At 49.6% G+C, this 26081-nt stretch overlaps 1 protein-coding gene and 1 pseudogene across 1 annotated transcript in view; both read right to left on the bottom strand.

The window, feature by feature from the left end:
- GLI2 (GLI family zinc finger 2) overlaps positions 1-22346 on the bottom strand; it is a 178179-nt gene extending 155833 nt beyond the window's left edge. Inside the window, 1 exon segment of the mRNA XM_039867393.1 lies at positions 22196-22346. Coding sequence (XP_039723327.1) covers positions 22196-22346 — 151 coding nt within the window.
- Positions 6760-6878, bottom strand: LOC120606374 (uncharacterized; annotated as a pseudogene).
- Positions 22347-26081: the final 3735 nt, after the last annotated feature.

Here is a 26081-nt window from a genome sequence, read left to right as displayed (position 1 = left end):
GTCAGCCTCCACCATCCTCCAGGACTGGAGGAGGCACTGCCATCCTCATGGGAATGGATGACAGGGCTCTTTGGAGTTTTCTGGTTCTTCTCATCACCTCTCTACAAGGGGCTGGGCTCTGACCTCTGCCAGGTGCAGGCATGGGGCCAAGTGGCCACTTGAACCAACAGCAGGATACCTGGGAAGGCACTCGGGCAAGGAAGGAGCACAGGCTTCTGTCTTCTCTTTGCTCGTGGGACCCAGTGAGCAAGGCCAGGCCTCCTTTGGGCCTCATGCGGAAGAGTGGGGCACAGGCCTTAGGAAGGTGCAGGCAAAGTAGGTCCCATGGCACCCGAATCTAGTGTCATCTGGGAGCACAGGTCTCAAGTTTCTATCATATATGAGAGAAGGGGTGATGATGTTGTCTCCTCAGAGGAGGCCTTGGAGGGGGACACGTGGTCTGAGAGTAGGTCGAAAATACAAAAATTAATAAACATAGCCACTTTAAATGGGGCTGGAGCTGCCATGCCAAAGAAACTGGCTTGCATGTTTTATGCCTCAAACCTTTACAATGTTAAAACTGGGCAAAATAAACTTTGGACTGGGCCTAAAGCAACATGTGTCCCAAAGAATTGTTTGCAAGAATATCAAGAATGATGGCTACTAGACTGAAAATTAAAAAACATCCTTTGAAATTAATGTCACTGCTATATTATCTGCACCAATAGAAATGCCTTCCTTCTATTGCTAACATTGTTCCCCTTCCCTTTCTCACAAATGCCCCTTGCCTTTGTCTCCTAATCAGAACATTATTGGGCTTCTGCCTGAATTAATGCTTCCCAAATAGCTATTCTTTGATCTCAAATGCTTGTTGCTTTTCACTTTGAAAAGTCTTTTATTTTTAGGTTAACAAGAGGAAGCATTATGCATTCAGCCAAGATACGGGGAGTCAAAAGGCCCATGAATATCAGGTAGGCCATTGAGTAAGTGGATCTGGAGCAGATGAGATGAGTGTGAGAGTCACGAGACAGAGACGGCTGAGAAGGTCAAGCCCCCCAGGTAAGTACGAGAGGGCTGTGAAGGTGGCTCCAAGGAGATGAGAGCTGAGGACAAGCCCCTGGGACCTTGGGTCAAGGGAGAGGCAAGGGGGAAGAACACGCAGAAGCTGCAGTATCCAGAAGCCAGGGAAGCGGGTGGGCAGAAAGCACTGATGAGACTGTAAAGAGAGGCATGAAGACCACCCACTATACTGAGCAGCATGGAGAACACAGGGACGTCACGGAGCCATCAGGGTGAAGGGATGGGACATAGTCCTGATGAACAGGGAGCAGACAGCTCTGCCAAGGAATGAAGCTGGGAAGGGGGACAGGGCAAGAAAGTGTACCCAGAGCACCGGTGTGTCCAAGGGGGTGCAGGGGTAGCTCTGAGAGAGACCCTATGGAGGTACTGGGGGTAGCTTTGTACTGTGGCAATGGAACTAAGCTGACACTTCATTTCCAAGAGCTCCCTTCTCGGTATGGTTCCAGGTTAGGGCTGGGCACAGTTGAAATCTGTGTGAGGTTTAGAGGCAGAGTGATGTAAAGCAGAGGTTCACTTCTAGGGCAGGGCAAAGTCCCAGCATTTTCATAATAATACCAAGACTCGATTTGTCTCTCTGCTCTCACTGTACATTTAGAAAGCCCTACCACTCTGTAAGCAGTATTTTCAAGTGACTAGAGAATGATGATACAAAATAATTCAGGGGTAAAAAATATCTATCCAAAGTGCAAGAAATGGGATTTTACCAATGGATTTTAATGAACAGAATACAGAAAGGTCTTTGATATGGTTTCAGATGCCATGTTACTTATTTAAGAAACAACCACATGTCAGTTTTGATGTAGTATCAAAGAAGAATATCGACAATTAACCAAAATAGCTTTTTAATTTTTAAAAGGATATTTTAATCCCTCCCTTTTCTAACTCAGTATCTTATGTAAGGCCAGATTTCCTCTACATATTTCAACCAAAAAAACATATTGCAACAGATTGAGCACAGAAGCAGATATGAGAATCCAGCTGTCCTCCATTAAACCAGAAATTAAGGAGATATACAAAAGTGTAATCCCATTTTCTCACTCTGTTTTTTTACTTCGGAAAAGTTATTTTTCATACAACAATGGATTTATCATTATTTTCAAATGAATTAAAAATTAAAATATTTAAAAATTTTCTCACTTTAAATTTCTAGTAAGGTAGATATTGATAAATATAATCCACATAAGTGAAAGTTTTTTGGGGTTTTCAGTCATTTTTAAGAGAGCAAAAGTTGGGGAAACCTCAGTGTAGGGCAGCACACATGCTACTCTCAGCTCCCACACATCACTGCTGATCTGTGCCCCCCACCCCCAACCCCAAGACATGAGCAGAGCTGGCTTTTCTGGTGCCACAGAGCCCCTGGGCCAGGAGAGAACATAGCTCCAAGGGGAAGGTTTCTTCTGCAGCTCCTGGTTATGTCCGTGTAAGGTCGGGAGGTAGCAGAGGGAGACAGACGCGAGCTCTAACTGTCCCCACGCCTCCAGTTGGTCCACACTCTCCCTCTAGTCACTCCCAGCCTTCTCTCCCACTGTAGACGCGCTGACCTATAGCAACTTTGGCCCAACGCCAGATGCAGAGACTGCAGCCTTCCAGAGACTTCAGGGGTCCCACAGCTGGGTGCGGGTTGGTCCCATCACAACCCTTGCTCCGTGTCACTCACATGGCTCTGCTCCTCTAGTAGAACCATAACTGCTATGGGGCTGGGTATCTAGGGAACTACAGGGCATTTGCAAATGACCCTGAAAGGACGAGCAGGGGCTGGCCTGGTCGGAGAGCAGAAGAGGGCGATAGAGAAGAATGCTGTTCAAAGGCACACAGGCACCCGTGGGAGGGACACTATGAAGCCGGAGAGGTGGACAGGGGCCTTGCGTGCCCACAGACCGGGGACTTGGCTCATGGTGCCAGGGAGTCATCACAGATGGTCCCCTCTACTGATGTGGGTACGGGGCTACGGGGTGGCTGTATGGAAGGCAACAGTCAGGTTTAACTCTCGCTCCCACTCCCAATTTTTGGACATGGTGATTTGCAGCTCCTGTTACAGATGGACTGCAGCTCAATAAAGGCAGAGATGCCTTCTCTCCCAGGCTTCGTTGTGCTTTTTTATGAGTAAACATTTCTCGATAAAGACTTACTGTCTGCAGAGACCCCTTCATCCCCCAAAGGTAAGGGTTTAAGTGGCCTTCTAACTGCTGTTACTTATCTTTACAACAGCCAGAGAGAGCCTGCTCAACAGCAGAAGCTTTCATTTTGCTATATATATTTTTAGTGACTGGTTATAAATCCGGCTCATCCCTGGGGCTTGGGGCCGAGGGTCTCCTCCATTCCGGAAGGCCAGGCTGGGAGAACCATTCCTGCCCCTTGGGTCTCTGGGCTGCTGGCATTGACCGTCCTCAGGAAGGCAGGATGCGGGCCCTTATGTCCGAGGATGTGCCAAGGGGACCTTCAGGACCCCCATGCCTGTCTGTCTCTGGCCCCTTCTCCACACAGCAGCCTCTGTCCTGTCCTCTTATTCTCTTCCCTGTCAAACCTTACTCTCAACACAGAATCTGATAAACTCATTTCCACTGAGAACAGGTGTCTGACAACAGCCAGGTTGTTTGCCTCCTCCCTGGGGAGTATCCACTGTACCACATTCAGGTATCCTTCAGCCATCAGAATTCACCTCAAATGATAAAATCACAGAGAGGGACATAGAAAAGGATTCATAACCCCCCAGAAACCGCGACCTACCTGTGTAGCAAATGCTACTGGTTCCCACTCTGTTCCACACCCTCACCACTTTTGTGCACACACACCCATCTTCCAAACAGTAGCACCTCAGAGTTTTCTCTGCCTCCAAAGCCCACTCTGCCCTATAGTGTGACTGGCTGGAAATGCCAGAGCAGCCCTCCAGCAAAGCCTAATAGGAGTGGGTGTTTAGCTTGGGCTCCCTTCCCCTTGGGCGGGACAGATCACACTGGGTCACAGAGTTTCCCTGTGGGATGTAACTCCAGCAGCTCTTGGTGTTAACTGGCTTGGGAAGGTGTCCTACACTGGTGCCTTCCCTCTCCTGTCTCGCCTGCCCAGTCCCCTGCTCACATCTGTAAATAAATCATACTCAATGGAACCCTCATCTCAGAGCTTGCTTCTGGGGATAAGAACTAAGATGCCATGTGTGCATGTGGTCTCAGATCAGGGCACAGTCTGAGACTGCCAATGGACAGCCAGGAAGCTGGGGCGACCTTCTTGTCAGGATGAGGTGGCCCACAGGGCTGGCACAGCCTGGTGACCTGGAGAGGATGAGACTGCACTCAAGAAATGCAAGAGGCAGTAAAGACTGGAAAGTGAAGGTGGGGGTACAGGAAGGGGCACCTGGGGGGTGGAGACCTGGAAGACGAAGGGCCAGAGGCAGCTGTATGAATAAGACCACAGCAAGAGAATGGTGCAGCAGATGTGTGAGGTCTCGGGTGTAAAGGTGGGGCATCCATCTGTACCGGGCAGCCACCAGCTGCAAAATGCTTGCATATTGCTGTCTCATTCTGACCCTGAGCTTGGTTCTCTCCCTCCCGAGACATAACTCAGCTGAGGGATCAGGCTGTTCCTTGCGTGTAGCTGGCACATCTCTGAAATGTGAGAGCTCAAGGATACGTGAGCTGTGCCTCCATGTGAGCCCACTCCACCTCACCTCCCTGAGGAAGAACTTTCAAAGGCCGCTCTTGTCCACGCCCCACTCCCAAAGCGATGAAGCTCCTAGAATCACAGCACAGGAAAACATTGACTCTGTTTTTTGTTTCATTTTGTTATTTTAAGATCCCAAACGCTTCCAATTGCTCCTTAAGGATATACACACACAAAAACACGTTGACCAACCATAGCCCAGCCAGGACATCAGGTCAGTGTTAGTGATGCCCGAGGCATCAACAGGAGGGTTCTAATGCTTTATATACCATAGCACACTGGGAATTCCCCCAGAACTCTCTTATAGATGTCACCCAATGACTGCTGTAGGCCTCCTCGGGGCCTTACGGTGCCCCTGGGACTAACACCACAAGGAACAGAGGACCCATGTCTCCTACTCAGAGTTCATCGTGCATCCCCTCGCCCTATGGAATAAGGCCCATAAAGGCTCTGTAACATAGTCACAACACTGCCACTCAGAGTTCTGAGTCCATCATCCACAAGCAAGTGTCTACAGGTTCCCACACCCTCAGTCAGGGCCTGGCTATCTATTACAAGACCATTTATTTCAGCCTCACCTGCTTTTGCTACAGACAGAGGACTCTCAACTTTACTGACACATAAGAGTAGAAAATAGGACTTATAGACAGGCCGGGGTTAGGGGACGGCCCACCTGTGCCAGACCTGAGGCACAGACCTAGGCGGGCCGACCCAGGGGGGAATGTTCCAGAAATGAAGAGAGAGGACAGGGGCTGCATGTCAAGAATGGAACAATAAGAAAGGGGACTGAAGAACTGGAGAGCATGGGGTCCCTCCAGTGTCTCTCCAAGAGTAAGAAATGCCCCAGAGGCCGACTGTGGGGTGACAACTTCAGAGACAGAGAGAAGGGCCTGAGGTTCCCACACTGGGCCCAGGGCCAACTCTTCCCAGCCTTTTTGAGGATGGCTCTGTTGTGGGCCTCTACTTCAGTCCCAACCATGACCCCTAGGAGGGAAGGCAAGCCCGTCTCTGTGAAAGATCAGGACCCGAGGAACTGCCCCCACTCCCATAGCAGCTGGAACCCCAGCGCCAGCAGTCCAGAGCCTAGCTCTGCTGGGCTCTGCTGGGCTCTACTCCAGCTGCTGCTAGTGAACCCCAATCTCTCTACACAGGGAAGATGGAACTGGGCTATGGCACACATGCGTGATTGCCCTGCGGCACAGGGACGACCTGAGCCAGCTCATCAGCCCCTTGTCCTCCCCCAGCTGAGGAAGCAGTTTCCATGCTGCCTTGCCAGCACACCTGAAAGAGGCAGAGGTTTTAACAACCCTAGGAGACATTGCCAAGCCCCTGCCTCCCCAACTAGAGAAACATTTTACATTCTCCCCGGCATGGTCATTCATCTGAGTGCTTGCTTGTCTCTCCAGGAGAAGTGGACCTTGCCTGTATGTTCCCTGCTGTGACCTAGTGACTAGAACATCCCTCGGCACACACTAGGCCTTCAATAAAGATCTGTGGAAAGGCAGAAGAGAGGCCAAGAGGGAGAGAGAGAAGAAAGAAGGAAGAAAGAGTTCCTGAAGCATAGAGAAATCCAGCAGGAATCACTTGCATTTCATTTTGGAGATGGAAGGCTTCAAGTCACAGAATATACGTCAATCCAAACAACAACAACAACAACAACAACAACAACAACAAAACAAAGTTATTCTAAATGTCCCTCCCCTGCTTGATGCTCTTCTATGGTTTCCTACTTCCCATAGTCCAAATTCCCGGGCAGCCTGTCTAAGGACCCCCCAAAACTGTTCGAAGCTCCCTTTCCAACCACATCTCTCCTCCTAACTTTGGTGTGAAACCTCCTCTCAAGCAGGTGCTCTAGTCCCTGCCCCCGACACGAGCCATCTCATCCTCACCTCAGGCCTGCACTCATGTTTCCTCCTCAGGACCTCTCCCACGTGTCCCTCCTTCTTTTTTATTTCATTTTTCTAGGCAAGGCAACCCTTGGTTGACCTGACAGATTGCAATGCAAGGACCTTGTCATCTTACAATCCCTTATTTTTTTATTTTTTATACCTACAGCACCTAGTCTTCCTAGATGGTCTCCCATCCAAGTACTAACCAGGCCAGACTCTGCTTAGCTTCCCAGATCAGATGGGATCAATCTTGTTCAGGGTAGCATGGCCGTAGACCAACATGTCCCTCCTTCTTTGAGGACCCCTTCTTATGGTGCTACCTGTGGAATGTTCTGGCATTTCCTCTCTAAGGTTCTCACCTGGTACTTCTCGGGGGAACTTTGTGTTCCTTCATGGGAAGCTCAAAAGGATAATGAAGGAGGGAAAAGGACAGGCCTGGTGACTCCAGGTGCAGCCCAAAGGAGGGACAAAATAAGCATAGGAGTGCTTTCTGCTTCCGAAGAGCCAGAGCTCTGAGTCCATCATCCACCAGCAAGTGTCTACAGGGGCATGGACATCTTGGATATCCTTCCATTCCTCCCATCAACTGGCTGCAGTGAGGTGGACATTTTTATTTGGCCTGCCCAGCATTGCATGGGGCCCGCCCTTCCAAGCACAGTCCCTACAGGTCACGGAGGCTGACCCTCTCCCCACCGCAGGGATATCTGTGAGGCCATGTGTATACCACACAGCCTGGTCAGAGTGACTGGCTCACAGGATGCCGGGGACCCAGGCTGGGCCAATGAGAAGACCCCTGAACTTTTGCTGGAATCACCTGGAAGGAGATGCTTCTCCATCAGAGCTCAGGGGTATCTGGCTCACATTCACTTGTAGCAACTCTTTGCTCCCTGGATACCCATCAAGTAGAAAGCCAACCAAGAGTGCTGAAAGAGAGAAACAGTATCCCAGTGACATCATCGGGGTCTCAAGTATAGCTAGTCATGGCTTCACCTTTATGGAGGCTAAGAACTCCAGGTAATTTAAGAGGGTCTAAGTGGGTTTCTATCACTTGCAACCAAGCATCCTGGCTCAGTTTCTATATAGAAGAGCCACCCCTTCAGGTCAAAGTACTGCCATCTTCCTGTATCCTCATACATCGCACATGGTCCTCTTGGGGAATGACATTAAGTCTGGTTGCCTGTCTGTCCTCCATGGCCTCTAGCTGAGAGCCGGCCTAAGGGGTAGGCACGGGCCTGGGGAGAGGACGGACGTCTCCTAAAGCCAACAGCTGGGACTCTCTGAGGACAAAGTGAGGCCATGGTATAGAGAGCAGGAGGATAGTGAAGGGAAGGGGCAAACTGGGGGCCCCTTGCCAGGACAGGGGAGGTGGGAGGGTACACAGACACCTGCAACCCTAATTGTGCCAACTCTGCCACTTCTCAGCAGATGCAATCTGCCTGGCACCTGCCCTCTGCATATGCAGCTCTGAAAAAGGCCCGTGACACCACACATGGGCTGGGAATACCACTGAGCAATAAGACCCACTCCTCCTGGGCAATCTACCCTGGGGCAGAGAGAGTGCCCTTGCTTGGGAGTCCCAGATCTGCTCCTTACTGGGATCCCTCATATGCTGCTCACTGTGTGGCCTTGGCAAGACTTTTCCCCTTTCTGGGCCTCAGTGGACCAGATGGCCCTTGAGGCCCCTCCCACTCAGAAACACTGAAGAATCTGGCCCTGTCCAGCTGAGGGCATCACAGAGCCTTGGCTCTTCCCAGCAAAACATCTGATTTTCAGCAACAGACACCCAGGGGCTCCCCCGCCCGCATGTGGAGTAGTTGGTGGGGCTGCTGGAGTCTCCCTGGCATAATGGCAGGCCATCTTTCTCCACCCTGCCTGACCTGGGCAGCCCCCGATGCTGCAGAGCCAACGATGCCTGCCACGATCAATTATGTGGAGACCAAGGGAGGACATAATCTGGTGATAAAGGGCTGGAAGTTAGCTGAAGGCTGGTGCTCTTTCTAAAGTGATTTACTTAGCTCCCCTCCACACTCGCACCCTTAATGTAATTATTTACTTTGTCATTAAACACCCTCCTTCCACTCCAGTTATTTTTAGAGTTTCTGAAGCCTATAGAATTGGCTGGGGAAGTTGCTCATTGGCCAGGGGAAGTCAGGTTCCCCCCAGGGGGCAGTGATGCTCATGGAGCTTGGGGACAGCCTGGGGACTCATGCTGGGGTTTCCAGAGAATGAGACCAGGACCAGATGCCACAGGCCATCACTCCTTGCCCTCTCTAACTTCCTCATTCACCTTAACCCTCCTTTCCTTCCTTCGTCCTGCTTCCTTCCCTCCGCCCTCCTTTCCTTCTTTTTTAAAATTGAGATATGTCACATACCATAACATTACCCCTTTAAAGTATATAATTCAGTGGTTTTTAGTATATGCATGGGGTTGTGCAGCCATCACCACTATCTAATTACAGAGCGTTTCATCGTCCCCCAAAAGGAACTCCATACCCATTAGCAATCACTCCCCAGGCCCTATACTCCCGTCAGCCCCTGGCAACCACTAATCTATTTTCTGTCTCTCTGGGTTTGCCTATTTTGGATTGTTCATAGAAATGAAGTCATAGAGAGTGTGGCCTCCTGAGTTCGGCTTCTTTCACTAAGCATGTTATCAAGCTTCATACATGTTAAAACATGTATCAGTATTTTATTCCTTTTTATGGCCAAATAATATTCCATTGTGTGGATATACTGCATTTTGTGTATCTATTCATTAGCTAATGCACATTTGGGTTATTCCCAGCTTGGAGCTATTATGAATGATGTTGCTATAAATATCTGTATACAAGTTTTTGTATGAACATATTTTCAATTCTCTTAGTATTGAAAATATGTTCATACAAATGAACTCAGCTCTCAGCTAGGAGTGGAGCTGCTAGCCTTGCCTCCCTTTCCCAGTCAGCTGGGAAAGCTGCGGGCCAGGTATGCTAGTGCTGCTGTAGGCTGTGGTCAGCTGGAAAGCTCCACACTGCTCTGGCAGCCAATGACACAGCCAGGAGTTGCTGCGGGCTGCTCACTAGCCAATAAGAATGATGACAGCAGCCCCTGGTCACCCACATGCCGGACCTTCACCCTCCACAGAGCTGGCCAGGTAAGCTTCTTCACCCTCATTTTACAGATGATGCAAGGGTAGCCTGTGCTCAAACCTGGATGTGGACCTCCAACTGTCTGCCTCTAACTGAAAGCACCTGCTACTTTCCTTGTCACCAACACAGCCTAGAGGGATGTGACCAGTGTCCAGAATCTAGGGACCAGAAATGAGACAAAGGTCCTAACCACATTCAGCCTCAGAACTTGAAGAGGCAGCAAAGTACATCTTTGGCAATTTGAGCTTCCCTTTCTGACCTTCTCCCCTGGGTCAGCTCAGCTCCCCCAACACCAGGTATTCCAGTGCCTGAAGGCTGGCACATGGTAACCTAGCACATGGTAACCTAGGTCACAAAGAGAGATGTAGGACAATGTGAATCTCTGCACAATCCCAAGGTGACAGCTAAAAGGTAAATTTCAGGCACTCAGCTATCGGGGTAGTGATTTCCTTCCCTAGCCGCCCTCACCACATCACACCATGTAGAACCGCCTCTTCTGCCCTGCATGCTTCTTCCCCTGGATGTCCCTCTATTTCCAGAATGACAGGTACTGAAGAAGGTGTAAAGATTGTGTCTGGTGTCCACTGCCTAGCACCACGCCAAACCCAAACCCTGCATCTCAAATACTGCTGCTCAAAATGGGATGAAAAATCAGACACTGAAATGACCCTCCCAGACCAGAGGCCTCATGTCTAGTGTCTGGGTTTCAGACTTCCCAGTCCCTACAAACATAAGCCAGTGGTCCACACCCATTGGGAGCAGGGCCAAGACACAGTTGTAGAAGAAGATTCCAGGGTAGTCCCTCAAGACAGAGGCCTTCTAGGCCCCTCCCCTCCATACCCACCCAGGAAGAGAGGCCAGCTAAACCTTGAGGGGCGTCCAAACAAGTCATATTCACCCAGGGCCAGGTGGGCAAGGGCCTCCAGCGTCCACATGTGGCTGTGCAGCAGCTGGAGGGCACAGACCCAGGACGGGCCTCTGGATACAGCCTCATCGGGCTTCCGAGCCCCAAGACAGTGCCTGTGCTGGGGCTGAGGAGTGAGGCGACCCCCTCTGCAGAGGGCTGACAGAGCCAGCTGCCTTCAGCCGTTCTCAGGTCCTAGGACCTTTGCTCACACTGTTCCCCTTTGCACATCATGGGCAAACTGCAATTCTTTGTGAAGAACTCAGGGTCCTGTGCATTCATTCATTCATTCATTCACTCTCAAATATCTACTGGAAGCAGAGAGAGGGGGAAAAATGGTGTAGATGATAGAGGCTCTGTTCATCCCTCTGGCAACCAAATCAAAGTTGTGATGGAAACAAGGAGCAGCACCAAGGAAAATCACCTGGGATCTAGATGAACAAGCCATACAACTAGAGATAAATTCAAGAAATCACCCTGCAATGGCAAAAGGTAGGAGAGGGCGAGGACACGGGGCTGCCTAGTCCCAAGAGGCTGAGTGAGACAGAGGCTGAAGCTGCGGCAGTGGCAGACGCCTCTTGAAGGGGCCACGTCTGCAAGGGGATTTCCTCAGTGACAGACCTGCTCACTCTGAGCACCAGTGCCAATTCAGATGCACGCAGGGGCACTAGGGACTTACAGGGAGATGTTGTCAGAGTGAGGGCCTAGGGGAGACTCGCTCTGTACAGAAGTGCCAGCGGTATCCGTTGTGCCCTGTTGAGCCCTCCCGGCTCCCAATGCTCGGATTCAGCGCCGCCATAACCATGACGTCATCAAACTGGATAACAGAGGTCACTCTGCCCAGAGGATTCCCTGAAACCCCACCTCCCTCAACTCGTGGCCCCACCTAAGCCGCATCCAGTTGTGTCCTCTGCGAGTCCGGTGCTCCTTGCTAAGCAGTACCTAGACTGACACTAGAGGTAGCTGGCCTCGGTTTCTGGTGTGGCCTTTTGAGGCAACTATAAGCACAGTATCTGTGGATTGCTTGCTGAATCTTAAAGGTGACTCCAGAGGGGCAGAGGCTGGGGCTAAATTTGGCCTGTAGTTGAGCCCCTTTCAGGACTGTGCCACTGGACACTTACTACACAAATCCACACTAATAAGACTGGGAGACTTAGGAACTTTGCTTAGTACATAGAAACAGACATGGAAAGGCAGCCAAAATGGGAAGACAAAGAAGCAGAAACCATATGAGAGAAGAGAACAGAGATCCAGAAATAATGGAGTCAAGTAATCTAACAGATGCAGAGTTCAAAACCCTGGTTATAAAGATGCTCAATTAACTTTTAGTCAAATTCAGTGAGAACTCTAACAAAGAGATAAAAAACATAAAAATGGAAATGGAAATTATAAAAGGGAACCAGTCTGAAATGAAGAACACATTATCTGAGACGAGCAGTTTATTAAATGGAATAAACAAAAGAATAAACAGACTGAATAAAGAAGAGGATCAAATGACTGACCTAGAGCACGGGAAACCAAGGACACTCAATCAGAATGGCAAAAGAGAAAGGATGCCATGACTATAAAAATAATTTAAGGAGCATATGGGACACTACAAAAGATCAAAATATCCGTCTGATTGGCGTACCTGAAGGAACTCAAGATATTGAACAGCTATATGAAGAAATAATGATGGAAAACTTCCCTAACCTGGTGAATGAAACGGACATACAACCTCAGGAAGCTCAGAGAACCCTAAAAACCAGGAATCCAAAGAGGTCCACACCAAGACACATCATAATTTAAATGCTAAAGGTTAAATACAAAGGAAAAAAATCCTAAAAGCAGCAAGAGAAAAGCAGATAGTTACCTACAAGGGAACACCCATAAGACTGGCAGCTGATTTCTCCAAAGAAACTATGCAGGACAGAAGGGCTTGGCACAAAATATTCAACGTGATAAAGACCCAGGATCTACAACCAAGAATAATTTATCCAGCAAAGCTATCATTTAGAGTTGAAGGACAGATAAAGAGCTTCCCAGACAAAAATAAGCTAAAGGAATTTATCACCACCAAGCCAGTATTACAGGAAATCTTGGAGGCACTTCTTTAAGAAGAAAAAACACATATCAAAAACAGGAGTAAAGAACGGTAACAACTACATTCCTATCAATAAGTACCTCAAATGAAAAAGAATTAAGTGCTCCAACTAAAAGATAGAGTAGATGAATGGACAAGAACACAAGATCCCTACATGCTACCTACAAGAGACTCACTTCAGATTAAAAGACACACACAGATTAAAAGGAAGGAGTTGGAAAAAGATACTGCTTTGATGGACCCAGAAGGTATCTAAGTCAGACAGAGAAAGATAAACACTATATGACTTCACTTATATGTGGAATCTAAGGAATAAAAAGAACAAACTAATCAAAAACAGACTCATAAATATAGTGGACAATTGAAGACGGACAGAGGGGAGGGAGTTTGGGGGCTGGGAGAATGGGGTGAAGGATTAAAGAAGTACAAATTAGTAGCTGATGGATGGTCACAGGGATGAGGAGCACGGCGTAGGGAATGCAGTTAGCATTAATACATTGGCTAGATAGAGGGTCATGGGAGGGAGGGAGCAATTGGGATCATTTTACGAACTATATAGATGTCTAACCAATGTACTGTATACTTGAAACTAATTAAAATTAAAAAATAAAAAAACAATATATATATCTATTGGAAGCAAATGCACCACTCTTGAAAAAAGTTCTAGAATAATCATAATAATAACAATAATAATACTAAGAGCAGTAACTACTATAATACAGGTACTATCTAAATTCTTTACACTGTTTATCTATAATCATAGCCCCAAAAGATAAGTATTTTGTCCATTGTTAAGATTAGGACACTAGGGTTCAGATCAGCAAAGGATACATAACTGGGAAGTGGCAGAGCAAGGATTCAAACCTCATCTGCCCAAACCTGAGCCTAACTAGCCAGTGGACTTGGCTGGCTGCCCAGAAGTAGTCATTCCATGCACCATCCCCTGTAGCTTGTCCTCAGTCCTACCACACTTTGCAAATACCTCTTCAGAAACTTCTTTCCAACCATCTGATCTGAGTGTGAGGCTGTGCTCTACAGGACCCCGACTGGTCAGAGAGGGAACATGGCTGCAAGCAGTGGCCTCACTAGGGCCCTACTCAGTCTTTAGAGCCTTTTCAGCTGTGCTTCTTTCCTGCAGTTTCCCTGATTACCCCAGGTATCCAGCAGTAGCCTCATCAGCATCCCAAGCGGGATGTCTGGTTTCTCTCATGGAGCCACAAGCTCTTGGGGACAGGGACTATGGCTCTTGTTTCTTGGATGCCTCCCTTCACCCTCCCCATCTGCCCCGTAGGTGCTGGTACAGGGCTTCAGAGAGGGCAGTGGTTTCAGTCATACACACTGCCTTTCCCATCAGTGTGCAGAAAAAAAAGAGGCTCCAACAGATCCACAGACTTCAGTCTACATGGTCAAATGGCCACACCTGGGATCCCCAGCCACCCTTGGGCCTTACTTCAGGGCAATCAGGATGCCTTCTCCTTCCCTACCCAGTCTCACAGGTCCAGCCCATCCCTGCCACACCTGGCTGCCAGACACAGGGGCCTCTCCCCGGACTCCTTGTCTCCGGCCTCTCTGCCTAAGACCCTTACCACTACAAATTGAACTTTCAAGCTGACTGACATGGCAAGAGTCTGCCTTAAACTTGAGGATGTTTCCCTGATGTCTGTGGAAGGAAGACTGGGGAGGGGTTCCGAAAGCTCCATGGGCCCCCAAGGCTAGAGTCCCTCTCGGGCCCCATCTATACACCCAAACTGGGGCCACAAGGGCCAACTCGCTGAACCCTAAGTCTCTGTACCCCCCAGGGGGCCACCCTGCTGCTCCCCACGCCAACGTCCACCCACCCTTCCTTCTTTCTACCTGGTGAGATCCTACACATCCCTAAAGGCTCAGCTCCCTGGGTCAGATTCGTCACCTTCTCCCACGTGTCCTGGTAGTGCTCTACTCTTCCTTGGTCACTGGATGCCTCCAGGTGTCCCACATTCACCCCGAACACCAGGCCTGACTTCAATATCTTCAAAATGTTCTCGAGATCAGAGGCGGTGAGACCTGGTCACTAACATAAAATAAATTATCCACCCCCTCCCCACACACACACACACTCACCAATGATAAATGGTTCTATTAGCAAACCAGATTGTTAAACTCCGATATAACAGAACGCAGGAAACTGGGGCCCATCCATTCTCCCTCCGGCGCATACTGAGTTGTAAATAGGTTATTTTGTGTGTAAATAACACATTAAAACACAGCATTAGCTGTGTTTTTTGATAGAGAGGAAATTGTTACAAATAAATAATTCCGGACAGGAATGTAAAATAAGCCAGATTTAATAGTGCTTGCCTGGTGCAGCCGTGTTAAACATGACTAAAATGATAAACCCCAGAATATACTAATAGTAAACTATGCACTGACATCAAAGTAATGAGGCTATATTTTTACCAAGCTTTAGAAATGCTAAAATTAGTTTTGACAGAACCAAACATTGGAAAATGTTTCTGACATAAACACTATCAATTTGGGAAGCTGGAGTTTGGGCCAGGAGGGGGACAGGGCTGGGGGCAGCTGTGTCCCAGCCCATGGGCAATTCCTAGGGAATCGCCTCTAGTCCCACTGGCATCACTAGGTTACCATTCGTGCTTCACATTTCTGGACCTCAGTTTCCACATCTGTAAAAAGAATAGAGTCAAACTAGATAATCTCTAAAGCTTCTTCCAGTTCTAGAAAGTCATCACTACTTACCCACGAGGGATACATTCCAAGACCCCCAGTGGATGGCTGAACCTGCAAATAGCACTGAACCTTATAAATATTATGCTTTTTCCCATACATACATACTTACGATAAAGTTAAATTTATAAACTAGGTACAGTAAGAGATTAACAACAACTAATAATAAAATAAAATAATTATAACTATATTCTGTAATAAAGATTATGTGAATGTGGTCTCTCTTTCCAATAACCAATCTGATAACCCAAATGGCTCCTAAGTGACTAACAGGCAGAGAACATGTATAGTGTGGAGACGCTAGACAAAAGGACCATTCACATCTCAGGCAGGATAGAGCGGGACGACACCAGACTTCATCACGCTACTCAGAACAACGCACAATTTAAAACCTGTTTGCTTATTTTTGGAATTTTCCATTTAATATTTTCAGACTGAGGTTGACCGTGGGTAACTGAAACCACAGAAAGAGAAACCGCAGATAAGGAGGGGGAGGGGGAAGGGGGGGGCCTACTGTAATTGAGAATAACTTTAGAGCTCTCCCCAACGCTGCAATGGTTTAACATGCACAATGAACCACAAGAAATGTGTCTGTTGGGCGTGGCCTAGGCCCCAGGGAGAGAACAAGAGCAGGAGCCACAGCTCTGCCCTTGGTATTTTCGCCTGGTGTGGGCACAGCTTGCCAGCTCACGTGCGCCAGCCAGAAAACACAAATGTGGGTCTCAAGTGCAAACGTGTGTGCCAGCGACCACAACCAAACAGGAGAGCCAGGCCAGGGCAGGGGCTGTCTGCCTGAGCACCATCCCTGAGCTGAGCCTCAAACACTGCACAGGGCAGGGAGAGGCTGTCGTGGTGGGGCCAAGTGGGGCATCCCATCTGACTATGGACGGCAGCTTTAAGTGGTGTTTAGGGCGTGAGATCTCGGCGTCGTGCATGAGACTATGATATGCAGGAGGAATGCTCACTCAGATTTATGTCACTAACATTTACTTCGTCTCTATGCAGGCACTCTGCCAGCCACTCTACAGACACTCTCCTATTCCTCCTCACCATAGTCAGAAATTATCTCCATTTTACAGACTTCAGAGAAGTGAACTGCCCTGTCCCAGAACACACAGCTAACAAGTGGGGAGCTGAAAAGAGCTCAGGTCTTTTCTGCTGTATCCCGCTATGGACCAAAAGGAGCCTCGAGCCCTCACCCTCCAGGACACCCCAGCACCCAAGACCATGCCAAGGTGTCATCAAGAGTCATTCAAACCCACCCAGAAAAATGCCTGGGTGGTCATACTACATCCCGCTTCGGAAAGCTGAGCTCTGCTCTCCGAAAAGTCTGATGGGAACTGGCTGTTCAGTGCGGCCAGGCTGTTAAAACAAGCTCGGAAGCAGCATCCACAGCAATCCTGAAAATCACTTAAACAAGAAAAATTGCCCACTTAGTCACACTTGAGTGAACTTTGGGCCCAAGGCAAAAGTGTGTGGCTCTAGCCAAGCAGCTCAGGTAAGCCGAGGAGGCTGGCCCACTTAGTAAGTGCCAGGGACCTCGGGACGAAAGCTGGGGCCAAGGAGCAGACCAGCCCCAAATGACCCTCATACCGGGGGACCTCAGCACCAACAGAGGCAGCTGCCTGCACCAGCCCACCAAGCAAACACCTGGCATGATAGCATCAGACCCATCTCTTCATTCAACATTGATTTACCAGGTGTCTGCATTGCTTGGGGGGGACGGCACCCACAGTGATAAACAAACGATGCTCTGCCATATAGTGAGGGGCAGGAGGTGGCATAGAAACGGAGAAGGCAAAGACACCAGGGTCTCGGAGGTAATGATCAACATAGGACATGGTAAAGTCCATGTGTTCTGGGGAAATTTCCTAGCTCTGGGCTTCTCAGAAAGGATGCTCACAGCCTGACTCGTTTACATATTCCAGTATTTGTACAGCATTACAGGACAGATACGTCTACCTCCCCACTAAGCAAAAATGAACCTCAAAGAAAATTTCAAAGAAGTCAGCAGGGCCAGTGAACCAGATAAAGGGGTGGCTGATATGAGTTTAGGTGGCATGGAGGCCTCCTGCAGCAACGGAGCACTGTGCTGAGAGTTATGCAGTACTTACCCCTCATTAATGCTTGGGTCATAATCACCTCCAGGGACCCAGTCCATGCCTTGAACCAGCTGTACCCAGTGCCCTGGGAAGCCTGTTAGACATATATATGCCCAGGCCTCCGCCCAGGAGATTCTGTTTCTGCAGGTTCGCGGAAGCCTGGGAGTCTGTGTTTATTACAGGCATCTCATGAAATTCCAAGGCGAGGCTAGCTTCGGTAACCTCTGGTCCCATTCTCCAGGGTGTCAGGGAGAAGGCTGAGTTAAGGAGGCCAGGGACATGCTAAGGTCCTAGACACCTAGGCAGGACAGCCTCTGACACTGAGGAAAAGAAGGACCGGAACCCAGGTCTGATCTCCAGCCCAGGGCTCCCTCCACCACTCTCAAGTGAAAAGACACCAGAAATCTGAGCTTCCTACCTACCTGTCTGGCCTCAATGGGTCAGCTAGCAACAGTTAGCAATGAAGAGGAGACTTTCTAAGTCACAGCCTACAGACCTAGGAAAGGAAAACTGGTAATAGTTACTAAAGCAAATGGTTAAATTGGACCTCACATAGAGCTAACTCGTGCCCAGCGCACGACATGTGCTAACTCAAGTAATTATTACAACACTATGGAGTAGGTTCTGTTATTATGTCCACTTTACAGATGAAAAAAGTGAGGCACAGACCTGCCCAGGAGAAGCAGAGCTGGGCATTAACCAGGCAACCTGGTTGCAGGACTGGTCTGCTTCTTACTACTATTCGGCACTGCACAGCAAGAGCAGCTATGAGGTGTCCTACACCAGGCAGGTGGGAGCACATTATATGTCTCCTGTAACTTCTACATAGCAGATCCATGCATGATCCATACTTTACTTATGAAAAAACTCACCCTAGCTCATGCAGCTGGAACACAGAGCACCCAACACTTAGGAATGCATCAGAATCACCCCCACCTTGCTGGGTCCCACTCCCAGAAGCTCTGCTGCAGGAGGTCTGGAACGGGGCCCAAGAATTTGCATTTCTAATAATTCCCAGGGATGCTGGTGCTGCCAGTGGGGGACCACGCTGGGAGGGCCCTGACCCAGCACACAGTGTTGCTCAGTGTAAGAGTTAGGTGTTGGCACATCACAGGGTTTCTAAAGCCTGCATGGCTATGTGACTTCAGAGACAAGCAAAGCTCACTGGATCAGACTCAGCTTGGAGTTTTATGGCTCCAGCCTTTCTGATTGTCCCAGCCTGGAGGCTTGGAGTGGCTGGGTTCCTGGTGCTTAGCTGAGGCACACAGAGAGGTTCAGAAATATTTTTCGTGGGAAAAAAATGCCACTGTTGAGGAGGAAAATAGGACAGCATTTGGGCAGCTTCAGTGTAAAGCAATGAGAAACATCTGAATCAAATTGCCTTTAAAATTACACCATTTTAAAAATTAAAGGGAAAAAAAAATTCTGGGCCAAAATGTGTTTTTAAAACTTTATGGCCTCCAAAGTGTTAGCACAACAGCTAACAAGGCTGGGAAAAAAAAACTACCGGCCACAGTTCTGCCGTCATGAGATGCTCCCGCCAGGTGATTCAACTAACCATTCCCCAGTCTGACCACAGTATGGCTTTTCCCTTTGGTACAGCCTGCCTCTGCTATGCAAAGGTATTCGTGACACAGATCCTGGTTCAGGGAAGCAGTAACTCTGAGTGGAAACACCCAGCCCTAGCAGGTTCAGCTTTGTGATGCCTACGGGAGGTCAAGTAACAGAGGCCAGCTGAGCCAGGTGATTTTCGAGGTCCCTCTGCAAATAAGTCACAGTCCCACAGATCTGGCTGTATGGAAGAGAGCAGGTGCTGTTAGCCCTTGGGCAGACGAGGGAGCTGAGGCACGATGACAGATGAGACCTGTCCAAGGCTGGTGCACGGACTAGATGCTTACCATAGAGTATCTGTCAGTGGGCTGGGCTTCAGGGCCCAAATCACCCATAAACAATCTAAAATCACAATCTTAAAGCAAATACCAGAAAAAGACTCTCACCCAGACCCCCCTCTCTCTTAAGGCAGCTGGTGGCCTTGGGCAAGTCCCTTCCCCACCCCCCACCTTCCACCGCCATCTTAGTCTCATATACAAAATGGAAGATGTCAAAGGAGAGGCTCAGGATCCAACTGCTCACGAATGAGACATGTTTGCTGCTCCAACCTAACAGCCAGGAGCTCCCGCCTGGGCTTCCCAAGCTTTGCCACTGGGGATGCCTGCTTCTCTTACATCCCCTCTCCTCACTCTGGACTCTCATGCTCTTGCTCATTCCTACTGTGCTTGAGATCAGTGTCTGTCAGACACCTGAGTGAGACTTCAGATACTATCAGTCGCTCATAGCACCTCTGCCACCTTCAGTAGGCTGTAATAAAGATTCAATGTGATGAGATTATAAAGACTTTGGATAACATCTGTCAAATGCCCTGACAACAATGAGGCCCTGAGGGGGGAATGGCTTGCCACTCTGGGACCCAGGGATGTTGTTAGAACTAGGACCCATGGGTGTCTTATGGGTTATACCACCGGGCCTCCCTCACTCCACTGGCAGAATGCCATCATCACAGTCCACCAGCACCAGGGGACCTGCTCCGAGATGCCCCTGCTTTGCTCCCTACAGGAACACCCGCTCTCCCCTAACTAACTCCAGGAGGGTCCTTCTCTGATAAGCTACTCAGTGGGGGGCGGAGGGAGAGGAACTGCGAGGAGGCACTCCAGCAGCAGCTGCACTCGACTCAAAGGCTCCAAGGACACAAGCCACCTACATGGGGGCAACTAGGGCGGGCAATGAGGGGACGGAGGCCTGTGGGAATGGGCAAGACAGCACACATGGGTGAGAGTAGGAATGGGGTGGAGCAGGATGAATGCCTCCACGGAGCTGCTACACTCCAAGTTTAGGCCCACTGTCCACACCCCTTCCCTAGATCGAGAACCCCTCAAGCCTCTGTCATTATCGCACCACTGGTGACAAACAGGTGTGATGCTAGAGGGGCTTCCCCTCCGCCCCCAATTACTATCTAATTACTGCCTAAGTCTGTTCTCTGCTACAATGACACAGCAGTAAATTGCACCATGTGGCAGTTCATGATCCACTGGTGGTTCCAGAGAGACAGACCCAGGCCCAGGTAGAAACAGCTGAGGGCCTGGGGCAGGCCAGAGCCAGAGACACACTGAGCCAGCTTGCCGGAGCTCCCTCGGGCCTAAACGCTCATGCATCTGTGTGTCAGGCAGAGAGACAGCTTGAGGAGTTGCCACAGGCTAGCGTAGGCCCTGACCCAGGGGAAGGAACAGACCATGTGCAGACACAGCCAAGCGAGGACTAGACTCCTACCCCTGGCCTCCCCTCCCCTCATGTCTGGGTCTTGACACCACCCTTCGTGGGACACCACACTGGGCTTTGGCTCCTTCTTCTACCCGCCGCTCACTCTTCCTCAGAGAGTAGACCCAAAGAGCCTGCCTTCAAGCAGGACAGGGGTCAAGAGGTGTCACCCAGGTCAGGAAATCAAACGCCTGCCTCCCTGCGGAAGCACAAGGTCGGCCTTGGATATCCCTCTCCTGACCTGGGCCACACAGCCTGATAATGACCTCTGACTGAGAATCACAGCGGGGAATAAAAATAAATGTGGCAACAACGAACTAGAGGTCCTCTAGTTCACTTTGGGAGACACCGACTCCTACCCAGTCTGAGTGTCATTCCAATTCCCTGGGCTCTGGCCCCAAGCTGTGCCTAGCACGGCCTGTGGACAGCAGCAGCACCTGCATCATGGGCACTGGTTAGAAGCGCAGAACCTTAGCCCCGCCCGACTTACTGAATGGCGCTGTGCACTTGAATAGCCCCCTACCGTGATCTCTGTTCACATCAAAGGATGAGATGGCGCCCACGCTCACACACTCGCCCCACCCAAGGCAAGGCGATTTCCCGCTGCTCCCGGGACTGTGCTCAGACAGCAAGAGCAACAGGGCATGACTAAATGCACTTGAATAAAAAGAGAAAGAAAAGAAATCTAAGTCTCTCCACTCCTCAGAGACAGAAATAGTTTTGTGGCCTCCAGATGGACTGCGCAGACACAAGGGGAGGTCTCGCCTTCCCGCCAAACTTTCCCACCGGGTTGCTGGCACAGACCAGTGGAAACCGTAGAGTATTTCTCTTTGGGGCAGTAAAATGAGAGGCTGTGGCTCAGTGTAGTCCTTCTGTTATAATTAAGTTGGCCAGAAATTCACCTAAGGATACTAAATTCTGTACCTGACCCTTTAATTACAGCCAAAAGGGATCAGGAGACAATTACTTTCCAAAATAGTCCCTGGCGGGCCAGAGGCAAGAAGCAGTGTCTCTGGAACATCTCAGATGTGCCGATCGAACGTGCCAGCCACCACGCCTCCCTTCGCTTCCCTTCCCTCTCCAGCTCTCAGACCCTCCTGCTGGAGTCTGAGCCAGGCCAACCCTGGGGAACCTGGAGGTTGGAGGTGACCAGACCTCTGGGAAAACCCGCAAGCATCCGTCACAGTGCCCGGGATCCCCTAGAGCAGGGGCGCCCTCCCCTTCACCCCCCATAAACCCAGCATGCTTGCCCGATGACATCGGCCACCAGTCCAATTAAATCCTAACGGGCTAATGAAAAAGACCCCTGCTGCCCACCAAGTGTGCAAAACGGAAAGTACCTCCTTGGGCAGCTGCCGCCGCCGCCGCCGCCACCGTAGCCACCGCCAGAGCAGAGGCCTTCCTGCCCGGGTCGGGGAACGCAGCGCCCTCCAGGATCCCACTTTCGGCTTCTTTCTTCTCCGCGGCAGTGGCTGACGTGGACGTCTCCATCTTAGCCGCTCATAGTCCTGGGTGGCAGCCCTAAGGAGAAGACAAAGACACTCACCAACGCTGCCCCCAGACCCAGCCGGGAACGCCGACCCAGATTCCCCGCCGCCGTGTGTGGCTGAAGCAACCAACTCAATTCTCTCATAATTGGGAAGGAGGGTTTAATTAATTTTGAGAATTATTAGTTCTGAGATTCATCTGGTCTTTTGAACGACCTCACGGACAACAGCTGCGCATTTTCATTATCTTTTACTCCAGATTTTTAAAAACCTAAGCAACAAGTTCCTACTGCTGTGAGTGGTGAGTAGCAAAAAGAACGGCATTGAGAAATGAAGTGAGAATCACAGGCTTCTCCAAGTAGGTATCACAGAAAGATAAAATAGAGTGAAAACGACTAAGGGTCCTAAAAGAAAAGCCATCGTTTTCCTGTCCCTTCCCTGCTCACCAGCCTCCATCTTTCATTTATTCATGTGTATGTTCATGCACTCCTTCATTCAACACGTTTTTCATAATTTATTCACTTGCATGTCAATAGAGTCTTAAGTCCCTATTAGGTAGCAGGCATCGTGCCTGGTGCTGAAGATACAACCCACGGAGTTTACATTCTACTTAAAAGATAGATAATAAATAAGGGAGGAAATAAATGTATATTCAGTTTCAGTTAGTGAGAAGTAGCATGGAAGAGAAAAAAGAGTGGCAAGTTTGAGCAGTGGGGGAGGGGCTCGCCTCGTTGAGGTCAAGATAGGATGCCACACACCACAGGAAGGTCTCAGGAGGCCCAGGGCAGCCAGAGGGCAGAAGCCCAGTTGGGAGAAGGCTGGCTTATTTGAGGAGCAGCAAGGAGTTGGGTGGCCCGGGAGGGTTTTGAGTGAAGAGGGGACATGACACCACTCAGTGTAAAGGGGTTGTTCTGCTGTTGTGAGGAAAATGGATTTGGGGGGAAGAGGCACTACTGCAGTGACCCAGGGAGGTACGATGGTGGCTCGGGTAAGGGGCAGTGGTGGAACGTGGACGCACTCTGAAAGAAGAGCTGACAGAACTTGCTAGGGCTTGGATGTGGGCTGTGATGGAAAGAGGAGTCGTCATGATTGAGGGAGGAGCACCCGGAGACGCAGGGCACGGGCAACACTCCGTCTCCAGCTGGTGGTGGGTCACGGCAAGCGTTTCACTGATACGCTTCCTCACTTGCAGATACTGCTAATTCAGAAAGTGTATCAAACATTACAGAGCAGAAATTTGAAAGACTTTTTTTTTAAAAGAAGGAAGATGTCAAAGATGGCTCCTAATTTTGACTGAGCACCTGGATGCATGGATGGTGGTGCCATTTGCGGAGATGGAGCACAGTGGGTGAGAAGTAGATCCGAGGGCAGAAATCAGGAGCTCGGTTTGGGCCATGTTAAGTTCGAGATGCCGATTAAGACGTGCAGAAACTGCTGAACTGCAGGTTAGAGCTCAGGGGGTGGAAGCTAGAGATGGGAAAATGGCAGCCACAGGGGCATTCCAACATTTTCAGGTCAGAAAAAAAGAGGAGAAACCAACCAAGGAGAGTGAGCAGGAAAGGCCAATGAGGGGAGGAGAGGAGGAAAAAGAAAACACGCACCAGGAGAGTGTGGGGGTCCTGGAAGCCAACGCAAGAAAGAAATGCCTTAAAGAAGAGGAACAATCAGCTCCATCACAAGCTACTAGAGACTGAGAAGATGAGGTCTGAGAGCTGAGATGGTGTAGTCACATAGTGGTGACTAGGGCCTGGGTGGGGGTCAGGGAGAGAGTGGGAAGAAAGTGGAAACAGAGGCTCTCTCTCAGGAATCTTTGCTACGAAAGAAGCAACAAAAAAAAAAATGGGGAGCAATGACTGGAGAGAGTCAAGGAGGTCTGTGGTGGCTGTTTCAGAGGGGAAGTAGATGCATTTTCGTGCCTGTGGGAAGGGAATGCTCCGGCAGAGAACTTGTGGATCGCAGCGTGACAGGAACCAAAGGCAGTGATCACTTCTATCCCAGGGCCCTCAAGGTTAAATCTACATCTGTAGGCCCCAGAATCTCATTTTACTAAATTAGCACAGTACTCTGGTGTCCTTCCAAGTAGAAAGCTGGAGTCCATGAGAATGATAGGTGTGATATATGAAACACGGTCCACAGTCCTGCTGGCCAGCCAAGCGAACAGCCCAAGTTCTGAACCTCCCAGTTTTGTCTGCACACACTGGCCCATACTCTTTCCACAATCTTCAAAACTCTGTCTCTGGAAAAGCCAAGGCAGATGTGGGACAGAGAAGTCTTCTTGAGGATTTTGACAAGTTACGGGGTTTCCTTTGGCCTCAAGATTCAGGAATCATTGCCTGATCCTTAAAGCCTATTTGTATAATCTGTTTTTTAAGACTCTTTGAATAGCCCAGACCTGCTCCATCTTCTCTGCTCCCTTAGCCTGGCCATGGGAACTAATCTCCCTCCCAGCTACTTGAGCTGCACCTTTGGGTCACCTTCCTCTTTCCCCCATTCTCCCCCCACATCTGATCGGCGGCAACTGCCAACAGTTTACCCCCAAAGCACCTCACCAGTTCTGCCTCTCCCAGCTGGCTGCTCTGTACCAGGTATTCTTCCCTTCTGGGTGGGTCCTGGGTAACTTCTGCACCACTTATGGTTCTCCTCCAGGTAGTTCTCTGCTCAACAGCCAGGCAGCTTCCTCAAAACCACATCTCGCTGCATCCCTCCCCTGACCAAGGCCTTGCTGAGCCCCCTTGGCCTTCAGGTAAAGTCTTCCTGTGTCTACCTGTGGCCTCCTCTTCCCACCTCCTCTTCACACGAGCTCCCTTGTATGCTCCCAGGGCTTCTGCTCAAGTCATGCCACCCACCAGTGACCCTTTGCCCTTTCCGTGTATGATGGATTCCTACACTTCCTTCAAGATGCCATTCGGATGTCACCTCCTCCAGGAAGCCCTCCGCTCTCCTCCAGTAATGGTCACTCCCACTTCCGGACCCCTGCAGCAACCAGACACCCCCTTATTGCATTCGTTATCACCTCCAGGTCAGGAGCTGCTCCCCACTCAGGCTGGCATAAAACAACTGCTCAGGAATGCCTGTCAAAGAGAGCTACAAGAGGACCTTTGTGGCAGGACATCACAGCTCTTAGAAATACAAGTGATTCTGTGAACAGCCTGAGTTTTCCTCCCAAGAGCTCAGGTGAAGGAATTTAGGCCTAACTTTGAAACACACCTTGAATTTACGAGTAAAAACAAAAATCAAAATATCAGCTGGAACAACAAAACTTTAATAAGCGTTTACCAGGTGCCAAATACTTTACCAATGTGATATCATTTAATCCTCACAATATTTTCTAGAGGAAGATATCAATGCTCAGAGAGGCTGAGTAACTTGCCCAAAGATACTCAGGCCTTGAACTCAGGCTGTCTGGCCCCAAATGTGTACCCTGGAGCATCAGAGTGAGCTGTCCCTCCAGTGAGGATCCTGCAGTACAAAGGGACTTGCCCCAGAATCCCCTGGTAGGCATTGAAGTAATTGAGTGTTGGACTCTTCATTTATGGGGTACACTGTGCTAGGGGCCCAGGAAGCCCCAGAAGCAGGATTTGGCATGGCCTTGTCCTAGTGCCATACCCAAGGCAGTGAGATTGGTGTACGCAGACCACCAAGCCAAGGGCTGGCCAAAAGCTGAAGCTCTGTCTGGGGCTGCTTACAAGCACCATGGCCCTGCAGGTGGCATCTGTCTGCTGAGGCTTATCGGGGTTGG

Source organism: Pteropus medius, unplaced genomic scaffold, assembly GCF_902729225.1.
Source record: "Pteropus medius unplaced genomic scaffold, Ma_sr-lr_union100, whole genome shotgun sequence".
NCBI lineage: Eukaryota > Metazoa > Chordata > Mammalia > Chiroptera > Pteropodidae > Pteropus > Pteropus medius.
Note: the sequence above shows the minus strand (reverse complement) of the source record. Positions and strands in the feature narration are given on the sequence as shown.